The sequence below is a fragment of the Rhincodon typus genome, chromosome 27 (genome assembly GCF_021869965.1).
Source record: "Rhincodon typus isolate 14 chromosome 27, sRhiTyp1.1, whole genome shotgun sequence".
Classification (NCBI taxonomy): Eukaryota; Metazoa; Chordata; class Chondrichthyes; order Orectolobiformes; family Rhincodontidae; genus Rhincodon; species Rhincodon typus.
Genome location: NC_063358.1, coordinates 27968612 through 27986850, shown reverse-complemented (window position 1 = coordinate 27986850; position 18239 = coordinate 27968612). Strand labels below are relative to the sequence as shown.

At 41.6% G+C, this 18239-nt stretch overlaps 1 protein-coding gene across 1 annotated transcript in view; it reads left to right on the top strand.

The window, feature by feature from the left end:
* LOC109927146 (disks large-associated protein 2) overlaps positions 1 to 18239 on the top strand; it is a 127658-nt gene that overhangs the window by 32882 nt on the left and 76537 nt on the right. The window contains exons 2-3 of the mRNA XM_048612953.1: positions 9389 to 9609; positions 11835 to 11931. Coding sequence (XP_048468910.1) covers positions 9389 to 9609; positions 11835 to 11931 — 318 coding nt within the window. The remainder of the gene's footprint in view (positions 1 to 9388; positions 9610 to 11834; positions 11932 to 18239) is intronic.

Here is an 18239-nt window from a genome sequence, read left to right as displayed (position 1 = left end):
GGGTCAGGGCTCACTGTGCTCGGGGACAGGGTCAGGGCTCACTGTGCTCGGGGACAGGCTGAGGGCTCACTGTGCTCGGGGACAGGGTCAGGGCTCACTGTGCTCGGGGTCAGGGCTCACTGTGCTCGGGGTCAGGCTCAGGGCTCACTGTGCTCGGGGTCAGGGCTCACTGTGCTCGGGGTCAGGGCTCACTGTGCTTGGGTCAGCACCCTTGATTTCTCTCCCTGCCCCTGAGCGACAGCAGGAGGATGGTGTTGCTTCACAGCAGGCCCCACATTCCAGGTGACTCGTGCCTTTGAAGAGTGTCCCCCCCCCCACCCGCATCCCCTCCCACTGGGAACCAGCACATTACCTCAACAGTGCTTGGTTTTCAGGCTTCCAGCCGTGACTGCTGGTTGAATGATTTAGTAGCAGCAGGAGAGGAAGACTATCCACAGCTTTCCCACTCAAGATTTAATCAGGGCAGAAGTAGGAAGATAGCGGGTTCGCATTGCCAATTTACCAGGAGATGGAATTGAATCCCACTCATTAAGTATATATACACAGCCATCACAGCTGCATTTCTGATTAATATTCTTGTGTGTTCTGAAAATGTTATATATGGATTCCAAATGGTCAGGTTTGATTTTGACTTAGATCTCCTTCATTAAATTTGATAAAATTTCCAAAGGTTCTGAGTGGTTCCTCAGTATAATGCAATTCAGTATTGGAACCCAAAAAGGATAACAGATTAAAATAAAAGAAATTAGTGATTTTGACATCTAATGTGTTAAAGAAATATCAAAAGGGAGCATACAGTTTGCTTTGGGATACGACTCTTAGCTTGACGATTTTAGCTGAGCATTTATGTTTACAAATCATAATGAAACTAAGAAGGTAAATGTGTCAGATGAAAATAGAGGTGATATCCGTTTGAGGTAAATGTAGAAAAGGATGTGGTTCCAAAAACAGTTTGCTGAACTTGGCAGATAAACCATTAGTTCGTCATGGAATATGTTCTAACTCACAATGAAAGGAGTCTGCAGCTTGGATATAATTCCTCAACTTTCTCAGATGAGCACCTGGAGGGTAGCTAATCACTCCCCAAAGGACAAAAAGATAAACTAAGTATCAGCAGACAAGTTAGTTTACGAATCAGTTGTGGCAAACTCTGCAAACCCAAATTTCAAAATCAGTGTGTTTAAAACCTCAGAGAATAGTAAATGATAGCCACCATGGGTTTAACAAAGAGAAACAATATCGGATTTATTTACCACACAAGAACTGTGAATAAAGGGCATGCAGTAGTTGTAGTTTCTAAAGGTTTTACACAGTTAGATCATTTATATAAGCAAAAGTATAAATATAAAGAAAGAACAGAAGGTGATCTACATTGATATGGCTACTAGCCTGACGTTTACAAAAGGGCCTGTTAACTTATTATTTCATGGATGTTGGGTGTTGTTGTCAGGACCAGTTTGTTGCCCATCCCTAATTACCCTTGACCGGAGTGGCTTGCTAAATCATTTCAGAGGGCAGTTAAGAGTTGACCACAGTGCTGCTGATCTGCAATCACATATAGGACTGCCAGGTGAGAGTGGCAGATTTCCTTCCTAAAGGACATTAGTTACAACACAAACAAAACCAGAGATTGCTATAAAAACTCAGCAGGTCTGGCAGCATCTGCGGAGAGAAAGCGGAATTAGTGTTTCGACTCCAGTGATCCTTCTTCAGAACGTGTCTATTCTGAGGAAAGGTCATTGGACCCAAAACGTTAACTCTGCTTTCTCTCTACAGATCCTGCCAGACCTGCTGAGTTTTTCCAGTAATTTTGTTTTTGTTTCTGATTCCTAACATCCGCAGTTCTTTTGGATTTAGGTTTTTATGACGATGATGATCAGTGACGGTGACCATGAAATTAACATACCGTTCCAAATTTTTTTTCATTGAGTTTGTAATTCCACCATGGGGAAGCTTGAACCTGTGTCATTATAGCATTAGCCTTAGCTTGTGGATAATTACCCAATGTCACTATACTACCATCTCTGCCAGACTGTGGTACTGCTGTCTCAGCTATAACATAGTCTCATGACATGGTGCCCAAGGAGCATGTTATTTAAAGCAGTGCCCCAGTGTTCTTTGTTACCTGTTCTGCTCTGTGACTATTGAAGCAGAAAGGTAGTGAGCATTAACTTGAATGGTTAGATTCACAGGGATCTGGGACAAGAGCGGAGTAGTTGGACTAATTCAATCACTCTTGCAATGCATGGTCATGAGGGAGTCAAATGGTCACTTCCTGTACTGTAAGATTCTGAGCCCGGTTAAAATATACCTTGTGCCAAACTACCTTCAAAACTTAGAGGGAACGTAGTTAGATGTAAAACCCTCTTTGTGGATTCAGAACAATTCGAGATGCTTCACAACAAATGGTTTACTTCTGTTTTGTCGTCCAAAGTGGCAGCTAATTTCGTCGCAACAAGGTCTCACAAAATGAAATGTGATGAACAACAAGTTCAGTTGAGGGATGTATGCCCAAGAGCACTGTCCATCTTCTAAAGAGTGTGAAAGATACTTTTGCACCCAACACAAACAGGGAGACAGATGCCTCAGTTTCTCTCATCTGAGGGATAGTGCTTCTGACAGACCAGCGTTATACTGCAATGTTAGCCTAAATCATTTGCTTAGGTACTGCAGTGGGACTTGAACCTCTAACCTTCTGATTCAGGCAAAGGAATGCTCATACCAAACCAAGCAGGTTTAGAGCATGGTAGACGTATTACAGAAGAGTCAAACAACATGTGATATCAATGTATTTCTGTGTTTCTCGAATATAGCACAAGAACTTTCTGCGAATGCAGTAAATGAGCATTCACCTCATTTTAGCAATGTGACACTTTCTGCAATTTTAATGTAGGCCTTAACCCATTTAAGATTCACAAATATAGAAGATAGAGGAATGTCATATGAATGCGTTAAATTTTCATTTAATAAATGCCACAAGCAGCAATTTCTAGATTCAACTCAATTGAAGTTTGTAAAACTGTAGATTATGGGCTGTATTGCACATTCATAAATTTAATATCTTGTATGAGTTTTCATATCAAAGCTATGCATTTTTGACTTTGATGCCTCTTTGCTGCTGCCTGCTATATTAACTCAATTCTTGAAGTCTCACGTAGTGACTGTAAATGCTGGCACCTACACTCTCTCATTAAAGATCAGCCAACAGGCTTGGAGAGCTGTCCATGCAGTGCTCTGTGTTAGCTTTCTAATTTCTGTAATTTTTGGACTGTATATGTTTAACTAATAATTGAAAAGTTGGATCCTCAAATTGGGAACACCTGCCAACCACACACCTTGGAATATTTTTGTTGGTCAGCATTCCATTTCATGTGTCACTGAGGAGCAGTGATTTCGATCACCTGCATGGTCAATAAATGCTTGCAGCTGGAACTCCAGTAAGAAGCCTTTTGGACAGATGGTGGATTACAGAGATCATGAGAAAACATAAGGCCAAGCTGCAGGGAATTATACAAATAGGCAACGCACAGTATCTGGATCTGGATGCAAACAGCAGCAAATTATACCAGACAAGTTGACTGGTACTAAGGGCTGGACAATTGCTGCAACATTGTGTGACAGGGAAATAAAACAAACATTCTTTTCTTTATTCATTCACGGGATGAGTGCATTGCTGGCTAGGCAGTTTTGATTGCCCATCCCTAATTGTAGTTAAGAGTCAACCACATTGCTGTGGGTCTGGAGTCGCATGTAGGCCAGACCAGGTAAGGATGGCAGTTTCCTTCCCTAAAGGACACTAGTGAACCAGATGGGTTTTTCTGACAATTGACAATGGAGTCATGGTCATCATTTGGTTCTTAATTCCAGATGTTTATTGAATTCAAATTCCACCATCCGCCATGGCAGGATTCGAACCCAGGTACCCGGAAGGTGTCGGTGATGACTTGCCTGGATTACTGTGTACATTTTTAGTCCCTTTATTTGAAAAAAAATATGCTGACATTGGAGGCAGTTTGAAAAGAGATTCATTCAGCTGATTCATGGCATGAAGGTGTTGACTTTTAAAGAATGGCTAAACGGGTTAGGCCTTTATTCCTTAGAGCTTAGTGAATAAGAGGTGATCCCGTTGAAACATATAAGATTCTGAGGAGGTTTGAAAGGGTAGATGTTGAGAAGATATTTCCACTCGCGGAGGAATTTCAAACTAGGGGACATTATTACAGAATAGAGACACACATCTTTAAAACTGAGACGTGAAGGGATTTCTTCTCCCAGAGTGTGGTGAATGTCAGGCATTCTCCACCCCAGAAAGTTATGGAGGCTAGATCACTGAAAGTATTTAAAGAGGAATGGTAGGCATTTTAAAATTGAGGAGTTGAGGGCTGTGAGGAACAGTCACAAAAGATGATTTGGGGCCTGAGGTAGGTTAGCTATGATCCTATAGAAGTGAGGCAGGTTTTGAGGGGTTGAATGGCCTACTCCTGCTCCTATTTCTTATGTTCTTTTGTCTCTTTCTCTTATCTATCCAGCTGTTAACTAGAGAATCACCTGCAATGGCTTCACTTCCCACCATAGAGTTAGAGTCATATAGCGCAGAAACAGACCCTTTGGTCCAACTTGTCCACGCCGACCAGACATCCCAATCTGACCTAGCCCTATTTTCCAGCATTTGGCTGATATCCCTCTAAACCCTTCCTATTCATATACCCATGCAGGTGCGTTTTAAATCTTGTAATTGTATCACACCATTATAGATGCCTCTCAGCAAAGTCATCTGAAACTTAGCATCGCATTCCACATGTACGCTAATGATTCACAGCTCTATCTCCCCACACACACTATCAACCCCTCCACTGCCTCAGACTGGTCTACTGCTTGTTTGTGTATAGGATAAGATGAGCAGAAATTTCCTCCAATTAAATACTGGGAAGACAGAAGTAATTGCCCTCAGACCCCGCCACAACTTTGTCCTCGAGGCAGTGGCTCCACTCCCTTCCCCGGCCATTGCCTGATGCTGAACCAGACAGTTTGAAACCTCGTTAACCCTTCAGAGAGTTTCAGATGCCATGTTATGGCCTTTTGCTGGTCAGTTAGCAGGCCATCTCACCTACCCTAACCTGTGTGCAACATTGTGGACGGTGTGCATAGGCCTTCCTGCTCCAATTGTGGCCCTTTATTGACCAATTAAGTGCCACTTACTGCCACAGTTTTCAGTCAACAGGAGGAGTCACGAACTGAGGGGAAGCATGTTACATCACTCTGCATGGTCCTCTGACTGGAAGTAGGGAGGGGAGAGATCATCCTATAATACTGGCCTCCTTACAATGTTCAACACTTGTCTACCAACCAACCCCTACCTCCCCAAAGCATGCCCCCACTTCCTGTCTTGCTCCTGAATTTGAACCTGAACTGAAGATAGCTTCCAGCAGTGGGTGCCATTCTTACTGGTGACCCTGGGACAGTAGGATCGACTAGCAACTCTCTGAGGCTGGACCTCCTCCTGAGTGAGAGGCAGAGATCCTACCTCCAGCTCATTAACAGCCCTCGAAGTGTTAAACATTGTGGGATGCTGACATCAGGTGGAGTTGCAATCCTTATTCTCTCTTCAATTGGGGAAAGCTTGCTGCCATCTTAAAATTCAGCCCCAAATCCCCATCATCACTGAGATCACCTACTTTTACCCTCTGTAACATCACTTGTCTGTGTCCCTGCCTGAGCCCATCTGCTGTTGAATCCCTCACTGTTGACGTATTATTTTCAGAATTGATTAGTCCTGGCTGGTCTGTCATCATCCATGTCATAAGCTTGAACTCATGTACAATCCTAATGAATTAAATCCCATTAATCAGTAAATCCTGTATTCTGTGACCTTCAGATACGGTAATGCTTCAGTTCTAGAATCCCCCCCTCCTTGTGCTCAATGTCTTGCATGGTCTTAACAAACCTACCTCTGTAACATTCCCCAGACTTACAACCCTCCAAGGTATCTACCCTCTGCAAATGCTGACCTCTAATACATCCTTCATCACTAATGGTGTCAGCACCCTTCTGCTGGATAAACGCCAAGTCTGAGAATTCCTCTCCTAAATGTTGCCAGCATTCCAACTCTCTCCTTTCCTTTAAACCATTCTTAAAGTCCTAAATGTTTGCCCAAGCTATTGGTCAACTGTCTTAATATCTCTTTTTGTAAGGCATATGGTCAGATTTTCTTTGAAAATGCTCCTAAGGATATTTTGCTGTGTACAAAGTGCTACATAAATGTAAGATGTTAACGTTTGCAGTTAAAAAGTGCAAGACTTCTACCAGAATGGTGAACATACAAACGTATACATTAGGAGCAGAAGCAAGCCCACTTGGCACTTTGAGCCTACTCCACCCTTCAGTAACATCCTGGCTGACATGAATACTCGATACTCCCACCCACACTGATCACCTTTCTCCACCTTGTTTGTCAAGAATCTATTTACTTTCACCTTAAAAGTACGCAGAGACTCTGCTTCCACTTCCTCTGGTGGAAGAGAGATCCAAAGACTTGTGACTAAAAACCAAAAGAAGATGTTGTAAATCAGGAACAAAAGGAGGTCTGGCAGCATCTGTGAAGAGAAATCAGAGTTAAAGTTTTGGTCCGATGGCCCTTCCTTCCTCGAGGAAAGGCCACCAGACCTGCTGAGCTTTTCCAGCAATTTCTGTTGTTGTTGCCAAAGACTTATGAACCTTTTTGTGAACAAAAAGCTTATTATCTTTGTCTTGAATGGATAACATTTAGTTTAAGAAGTGACCGCTAGTTCTGAATCCCCCACAAGAGAAACATCGTTTCCAAACCCACCCTCTCAAGAGCCACAAGGATCTTTTATTTTCCAAACAAATCACCTTTTACTCGAGTGAATACAAGGTTGTTCTCTCTCTCTGTAAGCCAACCCACTTACTCAGGCATTAGTCTAGTAAACCTTCTCTGAACTGCTTCCAATGCATTCACATCTTTCTAAAATATGGAGACACATACTGTACAAGTAAAGCCATTATCAATCTTAGTATGAAAATAAGATGCTTGCAGGAAAGTCTAACCCACAGTGATTTCTGTTGAAAAGTGCCTGCAGTAAATCAGCCCACAGTCAGCTTGAATATCTGCAGTGTGACAATTGCTGCTGTGATCTTATCAATCAACGGTGATCGATTGAACAAACATATTGAGACAATTCCGGCTTCATAACCTAAGCTTTTATTGCCTTTTAATTTGAATTCCTTTCTGAAGACGTTGCCACAACACCCTGAATGGGCAGCAGCAGAAGTAGAAATCTAAATTCAGCATTTGGAAGCAAATGTTCCTCTTAATAACACTAAATGAAAACCTAAATAGATGTTTTTCAAGCCAGCTACAATATAAAGGTGCTTGTGTCAAAAAAAACAAAGTTGCCTATAAAATTCAGAACATTGTGATATTCTTTTGTATTTATTTTGCTGTGTCTTTTTCATTTGCAGTATTTTTGTTTCACCAACATAATTACAATTGAAAGTGCATGTATCTGACAGTATAGCACATTTTTATTACTGCACAGAAGTGGCAGCCTAGATCATATAATCAAGTTCCTACCCACAATTGAACCCAGTCTTCTGATTCAGGGGTAGATCACCAGCAGCTGAGGCAAACCAACAGTGTTTGAAAAGCAGAACCAGTCAAACATGTTGTGGAGGCACTGGTGTTGGACTGGGGTGGACAAAGTCAGAAGTCACATGACACCAGATTATAGTCCAACAGGTTTATTTGAAATCACAAGCTTTCTGAGCACTGCTCCTTCGTCAGGACTTCTGACTTAATCAAATATGTTTCTGATGAAGGGTCTAGGCCCGAAACGTCAGCCTTTCTGCTCCTATGATGCTGCTTGGCCTGCTGTGTTCATCCAGCTCTGCACCTTGTTGCCTCTCATGTAATCAGTGTGTAACTTTATTCTTTTTCATGGGATATGAGCGTTACTGTGATGTCCTCATTTGTCACTATTATTATTTGCCCTTGAACACAGTTGATATTAAGAGTCAAGTGTCAACCACATTTGGAGCCACAAGTAGGATAATTGGTAGATTCCCTTCCTTCAAGGGCATGAGGCAAATGGATCTTTACAGCAGTTGACGCTGGTTGTTATGGTCATCGTTAATGAGACAAGCTTTACATTTCAGATTTACTAATTGAATATAAATTCTGCCAAAAGCCATGTTAGGATTTGAACTCAGTTTCCAAAGCTTTAGCCTGAGCCTCTGGATTGCTAGGCTAGTGACACTAACACAACACCGCTATCTCCTCCTTAACATATGGAATTTTCTTATAAATGCCTTTGCATCTCTGATAACAAAGTTTATTTTCTGAACAAGGAGCAATAGAACAGACAAGTGAATGGACAGGCACTTGAAAATTGCATATAGTTGAATTGTGTTTAGCTATGAAACATCTGGGTGTATTGAAATCACTTGGATAATTGTAGGGTAGATCTGCATTGGATTGATGTGTGTATATTTTTCAGCATTCTGCTTTTGAGAACTATACGCTGAACTGGAATGAGAAACAGAAACACTGGTTTAATGCTGATTAATTAGATCCTTATTTTCAAGGATTACTATTCTGGGCTTGTGTCGATTCCTGATATATATAAATTGGTTCTGACGGACTTGGCTCACTTGCAACAGCAATGAGATCACGGCTAAAGTTAGTTTCTAAAGATTTAAACAGGATTTAAAAAATAAAGAGTTTTCAATAATAAGAGGGTTTAAAAAGCCATTTTTGTTTCTAAATAATGCGTTCTTGGAATGTAGCATCTGCTGGCAAGGTTACAATTTACTGACCAACTGTATTTAGCCTTGAGAAGAAGATGGTGGACCATCTAGAAGTGCTGCACTGTTTAAGGTGAAAATGGCCCCATTATGCTACTAGTGAAGAATTTTAATATTTTAGTGTAGTGACAATGAAGGAAGGCAACATATGTTCAGATAATCTACAGAGCAGAGAGCAATGCCCCACTGACAGGGCATCAACAGGCTGTTAAAATTATAAAAGCTTACATCCCACAAATGACAATGTTTCCCTATTGCAATGGTATTTCCTCTCGCTGATTGAGGGCAGAAATATTGGCATCTTTTCCAAAGCCAGACTGAGAGCTTTATCTGTGTCCTTGTTACAAAACTTAACAATGTTCTATCTACATACCTTTTCAAAAAGGCACTCAAGTTGCTAAAATAACACACAAGTATAATTTGTCGTGTAATGAAAAACAACTTGTCAAGAAGAAATGGGAAGATGTGCCCATATTGCTCCATAAAGACATATTCTTTCAGTCAGAAATATTCATCACAGTGTTTGGTTTAACTCCTTCATCTGTTCTGTTTTGTATTGATTGTTCAGGTGCCCCAGGATGAATGGGGTGGTGGCTATCCAGGAGTGAACAAGGATGGTGAAATCCCTTGTCGGAGAATGCGCAGTGGCAGCTACATCAAAGCAATGGGCGATGACGAAAGTGGAGACTCTGACGCAAGCCCGAAAATGTCACCCAAAGGAGCTTCTCGGCATGAGACCTATCCAAAGCTGTCGGGTGCGGGAGGCAGCAGTGAGCCGGGTCGCTCAAAGTAAGATTAATACAATGGGCTGTGTGGTCATGCTTTTTTGCTTGTTGGGTTTTGTAACATTCATTCCAGAAACATGTCATATAGTCAAGATGTAAACACATGCCATGACTGTTTCATAAGAATGGCACCTCAGAGATACACATCCAATTCAGAAACAAAAGATGCATGGTTTGTAGGGAAGCTTTCATTTATATAATTATTGTCGTTGTCTGGGATGGCAAAGTTATCAGAACTCAGCAGGGAATATGGGGTGGTACTGTGGTCCTCAATGTCTCCCTGGAGTATGGACAGGAATCACAACTAAGGTTTTCACTTGAGATTGCATTAACACTCTGCATTTGGAGATGGTCGTTGTTATGGACCGGACCAAACCCTCTCAAAATATATTAAGAAGATAGCCAAGACCCTAACTTTTCTTTTAAAGGTAAGTGCAAGGTGTTGAGTTGCAGATAAACTTCGATTGGTCACATTACTCGACTTTAAGCAAGCACATTTTATTTATACACTACAGTTAAAATACAGACAAAATAAAAAGATTTGGTTTCACTGAACTCTATTGAAATGCTTAACAAAATAACACATCTCTTAACTATTACTAATTAACTGTTCCGATATGGTAACATCTTATAAACAGTCCTTTGGCAAAGGCAAATGCAGTAAAATAGATTGTCTCACATGCAATTCTAACAGCAGGAAGAGAACCCAGCTTTTAGCTGTAACAGAGAGAGGAATAAGAGCTTCCACATCTGACTTAAAGATCCCAGCAACTGCTACTGAAAGCTAAGACTAAAAATTCTGGTTCTTTGGGAGCTTGACCCCACCCATTCAGGCCGCCTGTATTGCTCCAACTTTAAACAAAACCTTTCTTCACAAAAAAAAGGATAAAATACACTTTGTAAAGCCATAATATTGTCACACTATAAAGATCAAGATTGTACTGAGTCCAATGCTCCAGTGCTTCCTGCAGATGGATAGCTACATAGTGGCAGATGTGAATAAATTCTCTGGGTTTCCAGTTTGGAAAATTTCACTTAAAATATACTTTAAATTGTGTTGATTAGGTCATAGATTTAAGAGTGCACTAAAATTAATTTGCGTAATCTCAAATGCATTATTTCATGACTCAGCACAATTGGTCAGTGTAACAAAACCTAATTGTTTCTTTTTCCTTCTTTCCATTTAAGATATGATCCTAATACTTTGATAACTTGGTGTAATTTTATTAATACAGTGGAAAGAAACCTTATCAGCAGAATTAAATTGTTTTAATAAGTAAGTGCAGCAGTCCTCCAACTGCAAATAACCTGATTTTAAGTCATTGAAAATGATTTTTAATAGCTTAGTTAGTGTAATCCAGGCAGTTTCTTAATAAATTCAATATCTTTTCAAATGAAAAGCATTTCAAAAGTGCTTAACAATTGACTAGTGCTCCTGGACCAGCATGATTGGTTGAAATTACAACTTTGACTGGCTTTTGGAAAAGGCCTGATCTAGAAACATTGAATTGTCAACCTGTGTATACCATACAGGCTTAAGTGGCTTTTGCATAAAACTGATGCATTTAAAATGGAAGTGAATTCTGTGCTGCTTCATCTGATACTACCAACATTGTATTGCTGTTGGTCATGGTTCAAGTGAAAAGTCAAACCATTGTCCTTATTTTGGTTCACTGGATAAAAACTAGCGACTTGAGAAATATTTTTTGACTTTTCCAACTGTGCAGTATGTTCCTTCATCAATGATTAGGGAAGACAATGAAATGGACTGCACTTGTGCTTCTCTACGGTTTCCCTGAACATTTGATGCTTCATATCAAACAATTGAGTGGGGTAGAACAGAACTTATTAATAATAATGTGCTTCCCCTATCTATTGCTTTTGCATTCAATGCAGTATCCAGTGTTCATAGAGTTTTTAAAAATTCATCCAATTCCTGTAACAAAAGGTTTACTTTGTCATGAAAACAAAAAATGCTGGAAATTGCAGCGGGTCAAGCGGTATCCATGGAGAGAGAGCAAACTATTGTTTGGGTCGAGACGACTCTTCATCAGAGCTGGTTACTTTGTTACCAACTTTGGCCTTGCAATGACAGACTAGTTACTGGACAGTGGAAGTGGACACATGATTGCAAGGGACGCACTGTTTATGGAAAAAAAAGTCTCTACATGAAGCTAAACACAAAAGATGTGTATAAGTCGCCACAACTTGGCATCATTTTAATTACAGAAATTATAAGAAGAAAAAGTTGAGACAAAGTTCAAGTTTTGTTCCTTCCTCCACTCCTGTGGTTATGTGGCCGAAGCCACCCCTGAGGCTGCCAAAGGTAGGATTTCTGGACCAGACCCCCCACGCTGCCATCACCAAAGCTGACACTGACGCTATTGCATCGCTGCCATTGCAAGGAGGGACAGACTGGACACACCCGATGCTGAAGAGATCACTCAAGCCATCGCCATTTCACTCGCCATTTGAAGCCGCCACATTGCCGCCATGGCCATGAGGAACGAACCGGAATCACCATGCTGCCTCCGCTGAAATCACCACACTGCCGCCAGGAGAAATGGACCAGACCCATTGGTAGACAAGTGTCGATAAAGCCACGGCCACAAACAATGAACATCCAGGTCCGCCATGCTGCTGTCACCGCCACAACGGCCCTTGTAACTGGCCTCCTCCACTGCAGGCCACAGAAAAGAAGAAAAAGTGAACTTTAATACAAAAGAGGAGTGAAGAAATGACGAAAGTAAACAAAGAAGAATGCGGCCGAGCAGGAGCATACGGGCACAGAGCCCAAACACTTCCTACCCTGCCACCGTAACCATCTTATGATTCAAATAAAGGAATGTTCCATTCCTGGCCCTGACAGTTCTCACTTTGAGGTGTTCTTTAGCTCCTAAAATTTGTGTGAAACAGTGATGTAAAAAATTAACTCATTCTTTTACCTGTCAATCTTCTGATGATGTTGAAAGTTCATGTTGCATGAAATCTATCCATAATTTCTTCTAATACTTTCATGCATCTCTTGGTCTCCGTGCCTAACTGTCCTCATGAGGGCAGTGGTGAAACCCCATCTGAAACAGCTGCCATCCTTGTGTTGTAAATACTGTGTTGTTAGGAGGGGAGTCCCAGCTTTGTGACTTGGAGATGGTGGAGGAATGTCAATCAAGTCAGGAGAGTGTGTGACGTGGAGCAGAACTTGGAGATTGTATCTTTCCCATGCTTTTATACCCCTGGTCATTTAGGTAGTTGAGGTGGTGGCTTTGGAAGGCACTGTCTAAAGACACTGTTGCTACCATGTGCTACTGGGGAAGAGAGTGAATGATGAAGATCGAGTGTGGGATGTCAATCAAATGGGCTTTTTTTTTCACTCACATTGAGCTTCTCAAATTTGTCAGAGCTGTACTCGTCCAGGCAAGTAGAAAGTATTCAATTACGCACCTGACCTGTGCCTTGTAGATGCAGACAGGCTTTGGGGAGACAGGAGGTGTTTTTTTAGACATAGAGATTAGGAGTAGGTCATCCCTAAACCTTCAAGCCTGACCTGCTATTCAATGTGATCATAGCTGACCCTCTATCTCAACACTACAGTCCTGCTTTCTCTTCATACCCTGTGATGCCTTTAATATCTTTTTTAAAAAATCAGTCTCTTTCTTAAACCTCAGCCTTCTTTGGCAGTGAATTTCATAGGTTCTGAATAAAAAAATGTTTCTTCATTACAGTTCGAAATGACCCACCCTGTACCCTGACACCCGTGGTTCCCGACTTCTCAACAAGGAGAAACATCCTCCCTGCATCTAATCTGTCCAGCCCTGATAGAATTTTATATGATTCAATCAGATCTTCTTTCATTCTTCTAAACTCTAGTGAATACAGGCCTCATCGAACCAATCTCTCCTCATGTAATAATCCTGCCGTCCCCTCCGATATCACCCTGGTGAAAAGCTGATCTGCTTTTCAAATGAATTTTTTGTTCACTCATGAAACATGGGCATTGTTGGCTGGACAGCATTTATTGCCCATCCCTAGCTTCCCTTGAGAAGGTGGTGTGCTGCATTCTTGAACCGCTGCAGTCCATGTGCTGCAGTGACGCACATTGTCCCCAGGAAAGGAATTCCAGGATTTTGACCGAATGACAGTGAAAGAATGGCAATATATTCCCAAGTCAGAATGGTGTGGCTTGGAGGGGAACTTGCAGATAGTGGTGTTTCCATATATCTGTTGCCCTGTCCTTCTAGATTGAAGTGGTTGTGGGTTTGAAACATACTGTCTAATGATCTTTGGTGAATTTCATGGTGAAATACCAAAATATTTATCATGACCGTTCCAGTTTCTGGTCAATGGTAATCAGCAGGATGTGAATGGTAGGGAATTCTACAATGGTAATGCTATTTAACACCAGGGGAGATGATTATTACCAGGCACACATGTGATATGAATATTATATGCCACTTCTCAGCCCAAGCCTGACTGTTGCTCTGGTCTTGCTACACAGACTTCAGTATCTGAAGAGTCATGAATTGGACTGAACACTTTGCAATTATCAGTGAACAGTCGCAGTTTGAGTTTATGGTAATGCAAAGTCATTGATGAATCCAGTGAGGATGATTGGGCCTAGGAAACTACACTGAAAAGCTATCCTGGAGCTGAGATGACTGACCTCCAACAACCACAACCATTGTCCTGTGTGTTTAGTATGTCTCCAACAGCAGAGAGTTTCCCCTTTTGGATTTCCATTGATTCCAGCTTTACTCGAGCTCTTTGATACCACACTTGAGTCCTTGTTGTGAAGGGCAGTCACTTTTATCTCACCTCTGGAATTCAGCTCTTTTATCCAGGTTTGAATATCAAAGCTGTAATGAGGTCAGGATCTGCATGGAGCTGATGAAACCTAAAATGAGTCCAAGTGAGCAGGTTATTGCTGAGCAAGCACTGCTTGATAGCACTGTTTGATGAACCTTTCCATCACTTTACTGATGGTGGCCCATGCCCAAAACCCATGAGAGAATTTTTTTAAAAATCTTTGAGAGTATTCTCACAGGACAGCAGTTGGCCAATATGGATTTATCCTGCCTTTTTGGACAGGCCATACCTGGGTAATTTTCTATATTGTCGCAGATACCATTGTTGTAGCCATACTGAAACAGACTGGTTTGGGGTGTGGTTGGTTCAGGAACATGTCTTCAGTGTTTCAGTCTTCAATATTTGCTGGAATGTTGTAAAGGCTCAAGCCTTTGCAGTGTCAGGTGCCTTCAGCTGTTCATCGAAATCATGTAGAATGAATCAAATTGGTTGAAGACTGGCATCTACAATGCTGGGGACCTCAGGAGTTGTCCAAGAGGGATCACCCAATCAGCACCTCAGGTTGAAGATGCTTGCAAATGCTTCAGCCTTTTTCTTTTGTACTGTGCTGGGCTCCATGTTTGGGAGCTTCTTCTTCCTGTTAGCTGTTTAATTGTCCACTATCATTCACAACTGCATATGACAGCACTGCAGACCTTAGACTAGATCTACTCATTGCATGATCTTAAAAAATCTGTCACTTGTTGCTAATGCTGTTTTGCAGGCAAGTAGTTCTGTGTTGCAACTTCACTAGTTTAACATCTCAGTTTTAGCTATGCCTGGTGTTACTCCTAACATGCCCTCCTGCACTCTCCATTGAACCAGGTATCATCCCTTGGCTTTATGGTAATCGTAAAGTGGGGGATATGCTGTACCTTGGTGTTACAGGTTGTGGTTGAAAACAATTCTGCTGCTACTGGTGGCCCACAATGTCTCATGGATGCCTAGTGTTGAGTTGCTGGGTCTGTTTGAAATGTAGCGCAATGGTCATGCCACACCACACAATGTGAAGTATTCTCATTGTGAAGGTGGGATTGCACCTCCCCAGGGGTAGTCACTCCTATCAGTTCTGTCATGGACAGATGCAACTGTGGCAAGCTAACAAGTGAGGCCAAGGTCAAGTAGATTTTTTCTTCTTCTTGATTCATTAATCACTTGTCACAGATTTGGTCTCACAGCTATGTCCTTTAGCACCCGGCCAGCTGGGTCAATCACGGTGCTGCCAAGCCGCACTTGGTGATGGACATTGAGGTTCCTACACAGAGTACATTTTGTGCCTTTGCCACCCTCAAATGCTTCGTTCAAGTGGTATTTAACATGGAGGAATATTGATTCATCCAGCTGAGGTGTGACGATACGTGATAATCAGCATGAGGTTCCTTGCCCATAAAAATTCATGGAGCCAATGTTGAGGACTTGCAGCTCAGTTCCTTGCCAACTGTATACTACAACCCTGCCCCTCTTGGAATGAATCAAATTGGTTGAAGACTGGCATCTACATTGCTGGGTAAGTCTTCCCTGCCGATGTGTACAGGACATTCCCAGGGATGTTGACAGTGATGCCTGGGACATTGTCTGTAAGATTTGACTGTGTCAAACTGTTGCTTGAGTACTCTGTGGGACAGCTCTCCCAATTTTCACAGAAGTTTCCAGTTGGTAGTGAGGAGGACTTTGCAGAGTGGCTTGTTAGGCCATTTCAGGGGCATTAAGAGTCAGCAACATTGTGTTGGATTTGGAGTCACATGTGGACCAGGACAGGTCAATTATGAGCTTATAGAGTCATGAAGTCATACAGCATGGAAACAGACCCTTTGATCCAACTCGCCCATGCCAACCCAGTTTCCAAAACTAAACTAGTCCCACTTGCTTGCTTTTGGCCCATATTTCTCTCAACCTTTCCTATTCACATACCTGTCCAAATGTCTTTTAAATGTTGTAACTGTACTTACACCAATCACTTCCTGTGTAGTTCATTCCACATAAGAACCACCCTCTGTGTGAAAAAGTTGTCCTTTTTGAATCTTTCCCCTGTCACCTTAAACCTATGTTCTTTACTTTTGGACTCCCCTACCCTTGGAAAACGTCTTTAACTATTCATCTTATCCATGCCCCTCATGACTTCATAAACCTCTATAAGGTCACCCCTCAACCTTTAATGCTCCAGGGACAAAAGTCACACACACAGACACACACACAAACACACACACACACACACACACACACACAGAGATATACACTCACTGTTACACTCTTGACACTCTTGCCACCAACGTTGGAGAATCCCATGTCAATCTCCTTCCACTGTCTGGTTTAACCAGATGAGTTTTTGCTGCCACCAGGAGACTCTGGGGATTAAGTGCATCAAGCTGCCATTGTTCCAGCCTCAATGAGCTTCATAAAATCCAGCCCGTTGCTCATGTGAAGTTAGAAGTGGAATGAGCAGTTAGTGTGTTCATTCACTGTTGACTGAAAAGCCAGGCCACTATATTAATCATGGGATGGATAGGAGCTAGTCTCTGCCCACTTGCAATTTTCTACTTTAATAGCTACAACTGCGTTGTTACAATGCCAGAAAATTCAAGCTCTGCTGGAACATTAGTTTTACAGATCTCCCATTGGCGAGATCTGGAATCTTCTTGTTTATTGGACCAAAGCGAGAGATACTTTGGTATCATGGCAGGATTTGATGATGTAGTACACAGCCAACATTATATTGTTGAGTTGATACCTTTATCACATTGGGGGACTTCCTTGTTTTGAGGACTAATCATTAATTACCACACTGTGGTAAAGCTCCCTTACCTTTGGATTAATTGCATTCGTTTATTCTGAGAAATGATCTTACATTTTTGATCACTCCTCTGCCAGTATTCTGTATTTTATTTGAGGGAATTATCAGCATTTTTATCAATCTCACTCTGATATCATTCTTTTAACGTGTACAGTTTATTTTCGTTCTCATTAAAATGTGGTTCTGTGCTGCCACCTGAAGGCAACAGTTGAAAATGAATACCCTGCATGATCCTGAGATTTTTAAGGATATTAGAAAGGTTGGTTGAATTGCTGTAAAATGATTATTAGTTACAAAACGGTTCCATTTAGGATCACACGTCTAATCCATTTCCTAATTATAATTGTGCCATTACACACAATTGAAATGAATGAGGAAAGCATCTTTATAGCTGACTCCAGTAATGCAAGAAACAGTGAGGTTTTTGGACAAATCCCAGCCCTGTCATTTTAAGAGACATTTAAGTATTGTAAGTGTACTTAGGGGTGACAGTAATAATATAGCTGTCATCTGCAATGTTTATTTTAGGACCTGTTATGAATGAAATAGACCCATTCAGCTGACATTTTACCTGACACTTTCTCCACAGGCTGAAGATGTTGCACATGCTTGAAAAGCTCTGATTTTGTTTTGAATTCCCACTGCAAAAGAACAAAAAGGACTTGCACTTATTGCCCATTTTCAATGTGCCCAAGGTGTTCCAAAATACCTGACAGCCAGCGAAATATTTCTGATGTGTACTGACAATTTTAACAGTAGCCAGTTTTCACACAGCAAGATCCCACAAACTGCAGAGTAATAGACCAGGCATTCTGTTATCTAATGGCTTTGGTTGAGGGACAAGTATTGGCCAGAACAACTGGGGAGAGCTCCCCTGCTTTCCTCAAAATAGAATCAGAGATAGTAGGAACTGCAGATGCTGGAGAATCCGAGACAACAAGGTGCAGGGCTGGATGAACACAGCAGGCCAAGCAGCATCATAGGAGCAGAGAGGCTTGGCC